Source organism: Anastrepha obliqua, chromosome 4, assembly GCF_027943255.1.
Source record: "Anastrepha obliqua isolate idAnaObli1 chromosome 4, idAnaObli1_1.0, whole genome shotgun sequence".
NCBI classification, from domain to species: Eukaryota; Metazoa; Arthropoda; class Insecta; order Diptera; family Tephritidae; genus Anastrepha; species Anastrepha obliqua.
In genome coordinates, this window is record NC_072895.1 from 126146797 (window position 1) to 126163835 (window position 17039).

Here is a 17039-nt window from a genome sequence, read left to right on the forward strand (position 1 = left end):
TGTGTTCATTCACCTATAGACAAATCCATGAAAATTAATTATTTTCTTGTTTTTAGATTATAAAAAAAAAGAGTCAAAGAAATATTCTAAGAAATGCTGGCAATGTAATTGTTTTTACTGGATCTGAAATATGTCATAAGAAAACGCAACAAATTGAATTTTTTGTTATGTGCGTCACTCTGTATTTTCTACCCGATTCCTATATTTCAGAAATGTGTCACTTTAAAGGTAGTGCTGTTCCCATTCGAAAACGATTTGTTCAATTGACAGAAATAATGCTACATTCCTAACTAAAGTACCAATATAAAAGTTTTTTAACCAGTTGTAAATTAAATTTAAAAAAAAATGGACCTAGAACTGGAAAGTGAAGATAATGATTTGGATGTACTGCGTCATTTCCCTCCCGGTAAGCACAATAATTAAGAATCAAAAAATGTCCTTATGTAAATTCTATACGCTAATAGAGACAATATCAATAATTTACTAAACTATCCAATACAGGTATTTATAATATAAATTCCTTGTGTTTGTGAACACAAAAAACTAAGTTTGATATTTATATTTATCATTCACGAATGTATGTTTTTCAATTTTTACAGTTGCTCCTACAACGCCAAATTCGAACATATCATCTCCAACAGCGGGCAATGATGAAACTACTTTCCCCCCTCAGTTATACTTACAAGGTGCAACTGAAAATGTAGATCCCTTTTTGGGACTTATTTCTGGAATGGAAAGTAAATTAAATAATTCTAAAAGAGGTCCTGGACGTCCTCGTAAAGATTTGCCTTATCTTAAAGGCACTCAGAAGCGCAAAACTTTTGGAGATCAAAACACATGTAATGATCGGAGTGGCTTAACACTCTCAGTCTTGTCGTCATCTGAAAGCTCCAATACGGGTTATCCTGAGGATAAATCATTACATACTATTGATGATATTTCAAATCTTGACAATTATCCCGGCAAAGTATGTTGTTTATGTAATTTAGATGAAAAAAGTGCCTTGGGTCAGGGGGATTTTTTAAGATGGGAGACGGATCCCGGTAACTGCGAAAAGGCTGCACAATATTATAAAGAGATTAAAGTGTGTAAAACTGATGAAAGCTTAAGAAGTACTTCAACCGAACAAAGTGCTTTTCGGAGGCAAAAAAGCAACTGTAAAGGAAAACTTAATCAGAACGACTACTTCAATGAACTAGACCGAGTAGGACATACTGAAATAACATATTTTCGCGATCTTTTAGATGGTTCATATATATACTTACACCGTATGTGTATTATGTGGTCACAAGGAGTAAGTGGGAAAACAAGTGAATTAAAATCGAGTATAGAGCTGTTAATTGCCAAGAGTCTGACGCAAAAATGTTCATTTTGCGGGCAGTATGGTGCAAGTGTTACATGTAAAATGAGTTGCACGAAGGTATTCCATTTGCCATGCGCTGCAGCTAGCGGAGGCTTTCAAATCATGGACAATTTTACAGTTTTTTGTGTAGACCATATTGAGCAAGTTATGATAATATGTAAGTATTTTGTTTTTGTATATACGATTAACCCATTTCTTTAATTAACATTATTTCTACAACTTTATTTTTCAAGGCTTAAGGGGTTAGGCCACTCTAGGATTTTCAAAATATCGAAATTTTTTTTTTTTGCTTAAAAGATGCTTTAAACTCTTTAGAATATAAAACAAAAAGTCCTATGCGTGAAAAAAATGTTTATCTCTAATATTTCGCACTTTTGCGCGAGCGCCTCTGACGTCTCTGAACCGACTATACAAATTTAAACCGTGTTTATCTCAAAACGTGATTTTTCAAAACGGCAAGCAGCATAACACAAACAATTTTTAATATTTTCACTTGTAATTGTACAAGGATCTTTAGAACATTATTCCGCACTGAAATACGTACGGATTTTTTTATTAATTGATTAGAAAAATTTTTATAAACAATTAACGGTTCCATTTTAGACGAAAAATTCTACTTTTGACTTCAAACATCTGCAAAATACACAAATTTCAATATTTCTAAAATCCCGTACGTATTTCTACAGCTATACTCACGTCGATTGAGAAGAATGTTTTTAATTTGGTTTAGGTGGACATTTACGTCAGTTGTACTGCGTGCCGTGAAGTGCCTTTTTCGCAGGGCGCGTTCAGAGATTCACTCCAAAGGCGCCATTTTGTAATATTTTTCAATAAAAATATTTGTAATTACACTTAAATACATGCTTAATAATATACTTAAACAGTTTTTTCCTAGCACCTTTCTTTCAATGTAAAAAAAATCCTTAAAAAACTGCTTTTTTACAGTAGCTAGAGTGGCGTAACCCCTTAATGCTCTATAAGTAATATTTTCTGAATTATCGATTTGGCTTTAGAGTTGAAAGTTAATGGTTCTTGTGTTTTTTTTATTAAAATAATTGAGCAATTTGAAAGGGGAGAGAGGGAAAGTCTCTTATTCAGGAAGTTGAGAAAAGGCAATGAAGATCATACTGACATTATCTACCGGGTTTAAAGTATTCAAATTCAATGATAGGTAGTTTTAACCTAAACCGATTTAAAGATTGTATGGAACTAATAAATACTTGGGTAAACATATTTTAACATCGACGGAAAAAAATTTCAATAAAATAAGACAAATACTAAAATTTGTTGAGGAAGTTCGGGACAGATATACATATATTTTGAATCTTCATGCATTCACACAATAGATTTTTCATGTCGGTCGCATTGTTAAATTCTCTCCTAATAATAACAATAAATAAGCAATTTATGATCAGCAATGATTTTGGCAAAACACGTGATAGCTTTAATTGTGTGGATCTTGTAACAATAAAGAATTGATATACATAGTCTTATTTAAATATATTTATATTATTTACAGGTCCAGATGCTAATATCGCTTGCCACAACTGCTCGCATATGGATGATCTTGCAAAAATTATCATGTGTGCCACATGCGGAGAACATTTTCACACGAATTGCGTTGGTCTAATAAATACTCCAGGTCAGTTTGTTACATATGTTTATGAAATTGTGTACAATGATTTCTCAGATCAACCAAAGACTGCCGCCCCAGTAAACTAGCAGTGTCGAAAGCACCGTATCGCACCCCTCTACCATCGTCACAAGAGCAATCCTATGCACCAACTTTACTCCAAATACTTCCCTTCAAAGCTGGTATTGAATCCAACCCTGGACCGGAGGTATTCTATTGCTGCTCGTTTACCATAAACAGCTCTATCCGAACTCCATCTCGGTTAGGTGTAACAAGTGTAACAGGTGGAGCCACCTTAAATCACACAGGGAGTGTTCCACACGGTATGTGGTCACGTGTTGCTCCCGTCGCCAGGCGTCTTCAGCCTCAACGGCTACCACATCCTCTAATGTGCCCAACAATCGCCGCCACAAATCAAACGTCAAAGGTTAGGAGCTTATCGGTGCAACACCATTCCTCCAACATCGACCAACCCCAACCGTCATGATCCAACCCTAGTGCGGGTACAAACCAGCAGCTGTTGTTTGTTGTTTTTAACAGCATATTTAGCCCTGTCAGTGTAGGTATATCATCTGTCGTCTTCGTCTAGCTCATCTAGGGGTAGGCCCAGGAAACATGCTGTTTCGACAGGTTGGGTCCAGAGGGAGAGGGGGGTTAGATGAGTCTGATTAAGGGGGCATGTGAAGAGGTGGTTAGTGTCGTGCGGGGTACCTTCACATGCCGGACATGTGTTTGGTATGTCGGGGTCAATTCTGGATAAGTAGGAGTTTAACCTGCTACAATATCCAGAACGTAATTGTGCCAATGTTACACGAGTCTCACGGGGAAGCTGGAGCTCTTCATCTGCAATAGGTGGTGGTTGGACTCCGATTACGGCATTCACGGGACGGGAGTTCATAAAGGTGGTGACGGTCTCCCGGTGAATGTCGTTTATTGACTGTCTGAATACTGTCCGGTCCAGTAGGTCTCGGTCAGTTTTGTCCTGGAGTTCGTCAGCGTAGTCGAGGAGGTGTCTCCTGACGTGCCTGGTAGGCGGCTCGGGCTCAAGCAGGTGCCTACAGGGGTGAAACCTGCGGTAACACCCCAGCAGGAACTGTTTGCTGAGCAATTTGTTGTGCTCCGCGACTGGGAGCATTTGTGCCTCGTTGTGCAGGTGTTGTATGGGTGACATCAGGAGGCACCCGGTCGCTGTCCGAATGGCGGTATTTTGACAAGTCTGTAGCTTTGTCCACTGCGAATCACTAGTTCCAGGCGACCAGACAGGTGCAGCATAGTTTAGAACCGGCCGGCCAATTGCCTTAAATGTCGAAAGCAACAGTTCTTTGTCCTTGCCCCAAGTGCTGCCGGCCAGCGATTTGAGGACCTTGTTGCGATTTTGGACTTTAGTGGCAATTGTGGTCGTATGCGCAGAGAAGGAGAGCAAGCTGTCAAAGGTTACACCCAAAATTTTGGGATTATTCACAGCCGGAATTGGTGTGTCGTCGACTTTTACCTTAAGGGACAGCTTGACCTCCTTTGTCCAGGTGGTGAAAAGGGTCGCCGTGGACTTGGTGGGGGAAAGTTGGAGATTCCTCGCAGTGAAAAAGCGAGAAAGGTCGGTGAGGTAGTTGTTCACTTTGGAACACAGGCCATCGATGTCATTGCCCGACGCCATTATCGTGCAATCGTCAGCGTATGAGATCAGTGAAACTCCCGCTGGTGGTTGGGGGAGCTTCGAGATGTAGAAGTTAAAAAGCAAGGGTGAAAGGACACCACCCTGCGGTACGCCTTGCTTAATCTTCCTCTGCTTTGACATTTGATCTCGAAAAATCATTGACGAGTGCCGACCGCTCAGGTAGTTCGCGGACCACCTCTTCAGCCCTGGCGGGAGTGTCGACTGATAAATATCATCTAGTAGCGTGGAATGGCTGACAGTATCGAAAGCTTTCTTTAGGTCCAACGCTACTAGGACAGTCCTCTCGCAGGGGCGGTTTTGGTTAAGCACGCGATTTATCTGGGCGTTTATGGCGGTGAGTGCCGTGGTGGTACTGTGCACTCGTCGGAATCCGTGCTGATGTGGGGCTGGGGCCAGGTGTGTCGTGAAGAGTGGGAGTAGGAGGGCTTCAAGTGTCTTCACTACTGGGGAAAGGAGAGTTATCGGCCGATAAGACTCCCCTAGGTTGGCGGGTTTCCCAGGTTTCAATAGTGGGACCACTCTCCCTGCTTTCCACTTGTCAGGGATGATGAGAGTGGCCAGAGACAAATTGAAGACCCTTGTGAGGTATCCTACTCCCAGGGGTCCCAGATGCTTCAGCATCAGCGCGTTAAGTCCGTCAGGGCCAATGGCTTTCGATGATTTCGACTTGTTGATGGCCCCCTGAACCTAATCACAGGAGAAAGTAAGTGGCGCACTGTCGTTCGTCAGTTTGTGCAGCCTTCTGGTAACACGACGTTTGGTTCTGTCGCCCGGAGGATGCAGTGTAAACAGCCGGCTAAAGCAGCTCGCGCATCTCTTCGGGTCCGACGAAGTACAACCGTTGAAGGTGATAGCCACCTTGTCGTTGTGTTTCGTCGGGTTCGACAGGGACCTAACGGTGGACCAGAGCTTACTCACTCCGGAGGTGAGGTTACAAGTCTTCAGGTGCTCAACCCATTTAGTCCGCTTATGTTGATTTACCAGTTGCCGGATCTCCATATTAAGATCCCTTATGCGGGGATCCCCGGGATCGGCCTGGCGTAGCTGGTCACGCTCGTTTGCTAAACTGGCTGCTTCTGCTGGGAAGTGAGGACGGATGTCCTTATAACATCCAGCTGGGATGAAGCGAGCCGCAGCAGCTGTGAGCACCTTGCGGAATGCGCGTTCGCCGACGCGCACATCAGTGGGGATGGGAAGAGCGGCGAAGGTGTCCTCGGTGAATTCCGTGAAGCCGGCCCAATTAGCTTTTTTAAAGTTAAAATAGGACCGGTGATTCGCGGAAACGAAATCGGCAAGTCTCTCGATCGAGACGATAATGGGCAACTGGTCTGATGCAAGCGATAGCATAGGTCGCCACGTTATGCTATTTATCAGACCCGCGCTAGCTATTGTTAGGTCAGGCGAGCTGCTACAATTGCCCACTACCCTGGTGGGGTCGTCGTTCACTGTGCTGAATGTCGAGTCGTCTATCTGCTCTGCCAATTGCTGTCCCCTACGATCATTTGGCAGGCTTGAATGCCAAAGATCGTGATGCGCATTAAAGTCACCTACAACCAATCGGTTTTCACCTCTGATGAGCGCACCTATATCAGGGTGATATCCTGCCGGGCAGCAGGTGACAAGGGGTATGTATATGTTAAAAATTTCGAGCTCGGAATCGCCTGACCGGACAGCTATGCCTTGACATTCTAAGGTGCTGTCCCTGGGGTCGATTCCTTCATCGATAAGACGATACTGCACAGTGTGGTGGACTATAAACGCTAGGCCACCACCGTTGTCTTGCTCGCGATCGTGTCTGTGCACGTTATAGCCATCCCTGGTGATCAGAGATGACCTAGCGTGCAACTTTGTTTCTTGGACCGCAGCTATCTTGATACTGTGCCGGTTCATAAAGTCGACTATCTCGTCGACCTTACTCGTAAGTCCGTTGCAGTTAAACTGGAGAAGCTTGAAGCTTCTCGGTGAGGTCAGTGTAATCCGGGGGGTGAGGGACGCGTGGGGTTGTCTTCGTTGGACCTGCTGCGCAATCCACTGTGGTTGTTGCGGCCTGATGGTGGTGGGCGGCCGCGCCTCCGGTGGAGGTAGTGGGTGCAGAGCTCTGCAGCAGGGGGCAACGTAGGCAGTTGTCCACTCACGGGTGGTGCGCAGGCCGGAACATCTCCGAAAATGGCACCAGCCACTGCAGGAATTGCATTGGACTGATACCAGATTCCGAGGTATTACGGTCTGACACACGGAACAGACTGTACGGGGGACCAGGAGCTGCTGGTTTGTCCCCGCACTGGGGTTGGAGCAGGAAGGGATAGGAGGGGTTGAAGGGGAGTTGTGTTGCTCCGATAGGCTCCTCACCGTGGAGGTGTGGGTTGTGGTGGCGGTTGGTAGTGCCGGCCTATCAGGGGCTGTTGTAGCCGTGGAGGCATCAGACGCCTGTTGGCGGGAGCAACACGTGGCCACATACCGTGTGGACCACTCCCTGTGCGACTTAAGGCCTGAGCAGGTCTTAAGGTGGCTCCACCCGTTGCACTTATTGCACCTAACCGAGGTGGAGTTCGGGTGGAGCCGTTGATGGCAGACGCAGCAGTAGAACACCTCTGGCCCAGGGTTGGATTCGACTCCAGCCCTGAGGAGAAGTATTTGGAGCAGGTTTGCTGCGAGAGTTTGTTCCTGTGACGTAAGGGGTGGGGTGATATACGATACACTAGACAGGGCTAGTGCCAGCAGCTCTTCGCCCTCGCTGTAGAGCCCTGTGCCCGCAACCGCCCCAATAACAGCGGAACGTACAGCAGGTCCAAGGCAGACAACCCCACGCTTCCCTCACACCCCATGTTACGACAGTCCTTCCGAGGAGCTTCAAGCTTCTTCAATTTAACTGTAACGGACTTACAAGCAAGATAGATGACATAATCGACTTTCTGAGTCGACACGGAATCACAATAGCTGCTGTCCAAGAAACCAAACCCCTTAGAATGTTAAAACTGCCCGGTCAGGCGATGCCGAGCTCGAAATTTATAATATATATATAATCACTGTCACCTGCTGCCCGGCAGGATATCACCTTGATATTGGTGCGTTCATCATTGGGTAGAGCACCTGAAGACTTGTAACTTCACCACTGGTGTGAGTAAGGTCTGGTCCACCGTAAGGTTGCCTTCGAACATGAAGGAGCACTACAATAAGGTGGCTATCACTTTTAACGTTTGCACTTCGTCGGACCAGAAGGGTTGAGCGAGCTATTTTAGCCGGAAATTCATACTGCATCCTCCGACCGACAAGCTTCGTGCCAGCAGGCGGCTACACAAACTACTGAACAACAGTGCGCCACTTGCTTTCTCCTGTGATGAAGTTCAGGGGCCATCAATAACACTAGACCATCAAAAGCCATTGGCCCTGATGGACTTAACAAGCTGATGCTGAAAAACGTAGATCCATTGGGAGTAGGGTATCTCACAAGGGTTTTCAATCTGTCCATGGCCACTCTCATCATTCCTGACAAGTGGAAATCAGGGATAGTAGTCCCACTTCTGAAATCCGGGGAACCCGCCAACCAAGGGGAATCTTATGGGCCGATAACTCACCTGTCCCCAGTAGTGAAGACTCTTGAAGCCCCTCTACTCCCACTCTACACGATGCATCTTTACATCTCACATTATACAGTCGACACTCCCGCCAGGGCTGAAGAGGTGCTCCGCTAACTATCTGAGTGATCGACACTCGTCAGTGATCTTTCGAGACCAAATATCTAAATAGAGGAAGATAAATCAAGGTGTTCCGCTGGGTGGTGGCCCTTCACCCTTGCTTTTCAACTTCTCTATATCAAAGCTCCCCTAGCCACCAGAGGAAGTCCCCTGGTCTCCTACGCTGACGATTGCACGATAATGGCGTTGGGCAATGACATTAATCTACCTCGCCTGCCTTTCTCGCTTTTTCACTGCGAGGAATCTACAACTTTCCTCCACGGCGACCCTCTTTCCAGCTGGACTCAAGATCAAAGTCGATGACATACCAATTCCGACTGTAAACAACCCCAAAATTTTATAAGTAACCTTCGATAGTTTGCTGTCCTCTGCGCACACAACCCCAATTGACACTAAAGTCCAAAATTGAAACAAGGTCTTCAAATCGCTAGCCGGGAGTACTTGGAGCAAAGACAAAGCAATGTTGCTAGACGAGTTGCCTCCTTATGTCCCCTCTACAACACCTACACAATGAGGCACAGATGCTACTTGTAAAGGAGCACAACAAACTGCTCAGCAAACTGTTTCTGCTAGGGTGGGTTTCACCCATGTAGACATCTGCTACATCCGTGATCGGAGTCCAACCAGCCCAACCACCACCCGCAGCAGATAAAGAGCTCCAAATACCCCGAGAGGCCCGCGTAACCCTGGCACAATTATATACATATATATATGGCGAACGATTCTTCTAGCTTCCGAATAGACGTTTGGAAACGAGCTAATGTGAGGAGAAGAAACAGCCCTGGTATTGCAAATGAAATGAAAACAAAAAACAAACCCTTGGAAGAGAATTCTCTTATGTAATGATGACTAGGGCAAACGAAATACGGACTATGGTTTTAGAGCATGCACCATGAATGTGTGGTCCTTTATTTGGTCATCTGGTTGATGAGCAAATGCTGACATTACCGCCATTCAAGAGATTCTCAACGACAAGACAAGAAGACCATGCGATGTCTACTGCAAATTCGGTGTTGAATTTGTAGTGGGAGAGGGACTTCGACGTCCAGGCCAAGATGAAGTACATCCTGTAATCAAACAAACAGTTGTTGCTGTTGTAGTAGTTCAGCAAGCCCTGCCAGTAGTTATGATTTTCAAGTAATAGGAGGCTTCGTTTATTTAGGAACCAGCATTAAAACCGATAATAATATCAACAATGTAATCCAACGGATAATCTCTCGCCAATAAGTGCTACTTTGGACTAAGTAGCCAACTGAGTAAAAACAAATTTTTATATGCCCGTCCTATTGTATGGTGTAGAGTTGAACGGTAACAACAGTGTGGCGTCCCTTGAAGTGTTTGCGATAAAGATTATGCGGAAGATTTTTAGACCTTTGCATATCGCAGACGATTGGACAATAAGCTGTAGGAGCTTTACGGCGACATATACATAGTTCAACGTATAAAGCTCCAGCGGCTCGGCAGTCTAGATCAAGTCGTATTCGACGCGGTTGCAGTAGAAGAAGGAAAATTTGGTGTTGGAAACGCCAGGTAGACAAGGGCTTGGCTTCACTTGATGCGTCGAACTGGGGCCGGTAAGCATGAGAAATAAACGACGGGCGCGCTTTGTTAAACTCGGTCAAAATCGCTTAAGCGGTTATCGCGTCAATTAAGAAGAAGACAAGGGAATCCCTCCAAACTTTATGTTCAGCATCAGCTAGACCTTAATTTGAGCTTGACTTTCAACATAAATCCTTAATAACAGCATTCTAGTTGTTTAAATAAACGTGACTAATATATCATACTTGGATTTTTAGAAACTCGTGCTGGATGGAACTGTTCAAGTTGCCGTAAATGTCAAATATGCAGAGAAGGGGACGGAACCGAGGGCCGTTTTATCAAATGTGAGCAATGCCAACGATTATATCATACTACGTGCTTGCGGCCCATGATTTCATCTTTGCCCAAGTATGGATGGAAGTGCAATGTAAGTCAGATTTAAATTGATGCCAAAATGTTTGATAAGCATCTGAAAAGTGTGTATTTTATCAAATTATTTTGAGTATAATTGAACTTTCAATATGGTTTTTATTATTTTAATGGACTATCTTTTGTAAATTTCTTACACATATTGTTTTGATGTTAAGCATTCCTTATTACTTTATTTTAACTCTAATCGTAAGTCTACTATACATATCATACTATAAGTACATGTGTATTGAATAGTGTGTAAGATTTTTTGTTTCATATACTTAAATAAATAAATATGCTTAATTACAGCGATGCCGAGTTTGTACTGACTGTGGTTCAAGAACTCCTGGTGGTGGAGCATCTTCTCGATGGCATTGCCAATACACGATTTGTGATTCCTGCTATCAGCAACGTAACAAAGGGTTCTCTTGTCCCATTTGTCATAAGGCGTATCGAGCCTCTGCGCACAAGGAAATGGTTAAATGCAACTTATGTCACAGGTGAATATTAATACATGTATAACTTGAGAAGTTGCGCGAATAAATCTTTAAATGGATCATAGGTTTGTACATAGTACATGTGATGAGGATGCTGACTTGATCAATTATCACAAAAAAAAGGAAAGCAACCCCGATTATGATTATATCTGTCCACATTGTAAATTAATGTCAACGAGCGAAAAAATTACGACGAATCAAGCTCGTTCAGTAGAAGGAATTACGTTTCCTCAAGGAGTTGATGATAATTTTGTTAGAGAAATTGATATGGAAAGCTTCCCAAAGGATTGTGGGAGTGATTTTAGTGTAACCGAATATCAATCTTCAAAAATGTTCAGAAAAAAAATTTTATTACGTGGCCGAGGTGGAAAATTAATGGGACAAAAGAATCATATTTTAACACATCTCGGTCGAAAGCGTAATAACGTCCGTGGAAAAGGACGACAGCTTTTATTGAATAATATTAATATACCCTCGTGCGGTGATCGAACATTGACTGGAAATAGATCATCCGATGATAGTTTGTCAATGGAAAGAAAAATTTTATTATGCTCTGCTAAGGACAAATTTCTATTGTCACAAGATTTATGTGTAATGTGTGGGTCTGCTGGTCTTGACAAAGAGAGCTACCTAATAGCTTGCGCACAATGCGGCCAATGTTATCACCCCTACTGCGTGAATACAAAAATGTCTAATGTAATTTTGGAAAGGGGATGGCGGTGTCTAGATTGTACTGTATGTGAAAGTTGTGGTCAGCGAAATGATGAGGCTCGACTGATACTTTGTGACGAATGTGATCTCTCCTATCACATATACTGCGTGAGTCCTCCGTTAGACACAGTTCCACATGGCAATTGGAAATGTAAGTGGTGTGCTGCTTGCCAGAAATGTGGTCGATATACACCAGGAGTAAACCAACAAAGCCGCAATATAGCAAATAATGGTTTGATGGAATGTGGACAATGTTCGAGCCAAGAAGTGTGCTCATTTTGCGATCAAAGATATAATGAAGGCGAACTTATTATCCAATGTAGAAATTGTGAGCGCTGGCTTCATTGCCGTTGTGACTCTATTAATACTGAAGAGGAAGCGCAAATATGTGACAATATCGACTATCATTGTATTTTATGTCGACCTAAAGAGAAATCGTTAGCACAATATTTATCTTCGAAAACTTCAGTAACCAATAAAACAAATGTAACATCGCCCGATAATATTAACTTGCAAAACAACGATCTAGAAGCTACGTTTTGGGTAGATGGTATAAGCATGAGTGAACGGGGTGCAAATATGATTAAAGCGTTGTCCACTGATATTAAGAAAAAACGTAAAATGCGTACTCCCAATGATTCACAAACTAAGGAATCGGGAATACTAGCAGCTATAGAGTCCGTTGTTGCTGGATCAAATGCGAATGTTTCAGCAGAAGATTTTGTTGAAGGAGAGTCTTTAAAAAAGAAGGACTTGGATCAATATAAGGATGGAATGGTTTGGATGGGTGCCGACAATAGTCCACCTGAAGGATTTTCCATTTCTACAAACGATGAGGGCATTTCCATATTACGGAAAAAGCGTCAAAGAAATTTACAAAAAATAGGTATCGGTGGGTTTAGTGTACGGAATCGTGCACTTAAAAAAGAAGAACCGCCACAAAATTCTAACAATTGTAGTTTTTCGGAATCAGAAAAGAGAAAGAAAGCTGTTCGAAAAAAAGTTAAAAGTCGTTTAAGTGAAGCTTACCCTGCGTACTTACAGGAAGCATTTTTCGGTAAATCATTACTCGATATGAAATGTAAAAATCAATTACCTGTAGAAGATTCTGACATATCTGATGAGTTGGTAGAGCTAAACGATGCTTTATTTAATGAGGAAATAACTAGTGTGTTGTCCAAAACTTCAGCGGCATTGCCTATCAATGCAAAAAGTGATCAAAACAGTCCAAACGCCAATATGAAAGACTCTTTAAATGTAAGCGCTAAATGCAATAAAGATATAGACAAAACTTCTAGTATTGGTAATGCAACAAAAACTACGGCCTTAATAAGAGAAAATCCAAACAGTGGCATTTTAACATCACCTTCATTTAATGAATCAAAGATTACTAATGCACGTATTGACGATAAAGGAAATCCAGGTATTTTATATAAGTTATGCCACCCCTTAACATTAATATGAATAACCTAAACTACTCCATAATAGCTACATTCCTGGCGGATGTAACAAATGAATCGTGTGTCTCTACTTCCACCTCATTATGTAAAGGTCAAGTGAGTATGTTATTTTAAATTTACATTACTCTGTGATGATTTGTATTAAAAACTGTAGTCTTAGCTTAGTTAACTTTAATCTTTTATCTTTAATCTTTCTCTTATTAATTTTGTTAAGGTCCTCGCTGCTTCCGACTGTTTTGGAATAAAGCAAATTTTTTCCAACTCTCAGCAAGGAACAGATTTTAGGTAATTAGTTTTTTTAGCAATAGACGAAACCTAGATTCTCAAAAAATCGTTTATACAGAACAATTGTACTTCCAAAGCCGATGGAGGAGGTAAATTTGCAGCCAACTAATTTAAATGAAAATAAGGCGGGCGCGGCCTTTATTACGCAGAAATCGGATGTGAAACAAGGTCAGGAGCACACATCCCAAATACAAGTACTTCCGATGCATGTTCAGATTGACAACTCGACACGTGTAATCGATAGTCCTGTCTCTGAAAATACAATGAATACACATGGTCAATTTGCTCATCAACTCCAAAAATCGCAATTCAAAGCAGCTCCTGCACAACTTGACTCTGCCGGAACTCAAAAGACAGCCGAAAAAATGCGACGAGATGAAGGTATGACTAAATGATGAAAATATTGACACATCCTAGAAGGATTAAATTATTCAGTTTAGATTTTCGCTGGTAGAAGTAATACTATGTGTATGCATACTCTGTTCATTAAAAACACATATTATATGATGATCGGCGGTATTATTTATTAAACAATCTCACAAATAATTCTAACGAAAAAAAATATTCACTTTTTGTGGGTTAACATCACCGTGCCCACCACGAATTATAGGAGATGTACCCGTCAATAATATAGATTATACCTATGTGAAAAATATTGCATAATGGTTTTTCGTACGTACTTAGTAAATTTTAAATAATTTTTCAGACTTGGGAGAAATGGCAACAATATCTGCAGTTCTTTACGCGAATACCCAGCATCCTGAATTAAAACAAACATATCCCAATTGGAATGATCGTTGTAAGCAGATTCTTAAGAGGTGGCGTTCCCTTTCCAATGAGAAAAAAGCTCCATTTTTGCAACAAGCAAAAGATAATCGATCCGCTCTCAGAATGCGGCGATCCCAACAGGTAAGATATAATAATATTGACCAAATATCAGTTAGTTCATCGTAATAAATGAATAATTCTAAACGTGTTGTTTAGGATCAGGAGCGCATATGTTTTAATCAAAAGTCTTTGAAAGAGCAAGAGCAAGAACGTATATGGAAACAACACCAGGCAAAGGCTAAGGAAGCACAAAATAGCTTGGCATATAATCAAAGGGGTTTGATAAAATTAATTCAGAAATTAAAATACAGGTATTTATATGAACTTTAAATTTTAGGGCATTCCTTTGATTTAAGTGGATCGCCTGAAGTGAATCCAATTGATAAACGTACAATAGTGTATAATGAAGATATCTTGCAAAAGGGGTCACAGCAGCAATTGGTTACCAAAGAAAATAATGGTAATTAAGCTTTTAAAACTTTAATTAAGCTAAAAAACGTCAAAAAGATAACCTACAAGTTATAATGTATATAAAATATAATAACAAGGCCGTGCTTTTACTTTCTTTCATAGATAACCAGTCTGAAAATAAGCATCTAAGAACATTACTTTTAAAGGAGCAACACCTAAGGACAACGAATACAGATCCTTGGATCTCAAACCCAATCAACACGAATTCTTCAAATAGTTTGTATCAGCATTCTTTAACGAGTGATTTAATGTCCAGTTCAAATAAATTAAATTCATTTACGAATATTGAAAGCAAAAATGAGATTGTTCAAGGATCCAAAAATGCGCAGCCTTTAGAAGTAGTTCAATTGGAGCAAGCAAACGGTAATGAAAACAAACAGGTATTTAAAAGTCGCAAGGATATAAAACCAACGGACTGTGCGGAGTCCGAGCTTGAAAAATTGGACTCTGATGAAAATGGTGCTTTTGGAGATATTTTTGGTGGTTTGGGTGACGGAAATGATGATGATCTCTTAAAATCTCTTACGGCAGAAGACGACTTTAACATACTTGAATATGCAGATCCAGCTTTAGATGAATTAGCTTCGAATCCAAACTTATTAAACAAATTAGATTTTGAATAATAATAATTGATGATAATGAAAATATTTAAAAGTTTGTTATTTCCTCTGTTTTATTTTCTAAATTAATTTGATGACTGTAAAATATTGATATGAAATATTCAGATTGTATATGGAATATATTTTCCTCTTCAAGTCTAGAATTGAATTAAAATATTGGTTTAGTAGCACATTGCTTATGCATATTTAGTAATATTGCTTATATTTTTTTAGATTCATATGGAAGAATTTCAAACTCAATGTAGAAAATTGTAAATTTATGGTATCAGCTAGTGGTGATAGGTTGAAGTAAAATTTATCCGACTACCGCATAAGCGATCATATGTACATTTGTATTTAATGTCGATGTTTTTATTTATATTAAATATTACTAGCAAATACAATTTCGAAGTTTTAATTAAATTAAACTTTGTGGTTTTATAAAAAGCAGGATTGTAAAATTTCGAAGTTTTAATCAAATTAAATTTTTGTGGTTTTATAAAAAGCAGGATTGCAATGTTTGATTAAATTTTATTTTATATAATCGAAAAACGAAGTGAACGAATTCGGGCAGAAATAAAATATTAAACAAAATTTAAGTAAATTTGCTTTGAAAAGCAATGGAATTACATAGCATTTTGACCGATATGTGATGATAAGAGCGCTTGTCTTTTATGCGACTTCATTTTCAAACTCTTAGACTTCGAAATATTGGTTCATTCGAACAACATTTTGAGCACTTCCGAACAATCCACAGTTTGTAAAATTTTCATGCAAATTTGTTAACATCGCAAAACGAGGCATTTTATTCCTCAAATATGATCAGAGTAGAGAACTATAGACATATAACTTTTCCATAAATAAGCTGAACTTTATTTGTCACATTTCACACTGATTACAAAATGATATCACACCTCATCACATATCGTTCAAATTGTTATGTAATTCCATTGCTTTTCATGCCTATCTATGGAGGTTGAGTATCTAAACAGTTACTTTATTTTACGTGATTTTCACAAGTTTGACGTCAGCTCAGTTCACAATACAAAACAAACAAAAGTAGGAAAAATTACGTGTTTGAGAAAATTCGGAGAATGGCTTATGTTTTGTGATTTGTAAGATTTAAACTAATCAAACTAATAAAAACGAAGTGCTGTGTGTTAAATTGTGAAAGCATAAATTAATTTAAAGCCTCTAAATGCATTTTGTTTTCGTTTTTAGGCGGAAGATACCGTGGCAAGAAATTATGTGTGTTGTTGTTGTTGTAGCAGTAAGAGAAGCTCCGGTCAGTGTAGAGTATATCATCGGTCGTCTTCGTCGCTCATCTAAAGGTAGGTCCAGGTTGGGCCCAGAGGGAGAAGGGTATTAGATGAGTGGGTTTTAAAGGTCATGTGAAAAGGTGGTTATAGTCCGGGAGCCAGGGGTCGATTTTGGACTTCATTTTTATACCGTTAAATTCTTGACTATACTTGTGATTTAGATTTCATGAATAACGCAAGTGAACATCAGCTGGCGCACCCGCGGTGGGTGTGATTGTGGGAGGGTACGAAACGTGTCGAAAAAAGAGGTTGTCTGTAAAGTCGGTTCACCGACGTTAGTTTAACGTGACAACGTCATAAGAAAATATTGATGGAATGGTTGCAATTTTCAAAACAAAATTTTAATGTTATTTGTTTGATAGATATTTTGTATGGATATAGAGGAGGAGGTAAATGGAATTGCAATAGAATAGGTCAAGTTACATTTACACAAACGTGAAAAATGACGAAACATTTATCAAATTCATGAAAGATATCTTCAATTTCGATTGTGCATCAGACGTTAATAAGTCAACAACACTAAGAGGCACCATCATCGATTTGCCTTTTTCAA

General features: G+C 40.6%; 1 protein-coding gene across 1 annotated transcript; it reads left to right on the forward strand.

Moving 5' to 3' along the window:
* The first annotated feature begins 239 nt into the window (after positions 1 to 239).
* LOC129245158 (histone-lysine N-methyltransferase 2C) lies at positions 240 to 15675 on the forward strand. The gene is made up of 13 exons (XM_054883178.1): positions 240 to 406; positions 600 to 1520; positions 2883 to 3005; positions 10163 to 10332; positions 10626 to 10816; positions 10879 to 12947; positions 13013 to 13080; positions 13199 to 13269; positions 13328 to 13650; positions 13976 to 14178; positions 14254 to 14374; positions 14435 to 14557; positions 14671 to 15675. Exons 1-13 carry the CDS (start codon positions 346 to 348, stop codon positions 15189 to 15191), a joined length of 4965 nt encoding a protein of 1654 aa, XP_054739153.1. The 5' UTR covers positions 240 to 345; the 3' UTR covers positions 15192 to 15675.
* Positions 15676 to 17039: the final 1364 nt, after the last annotated feature.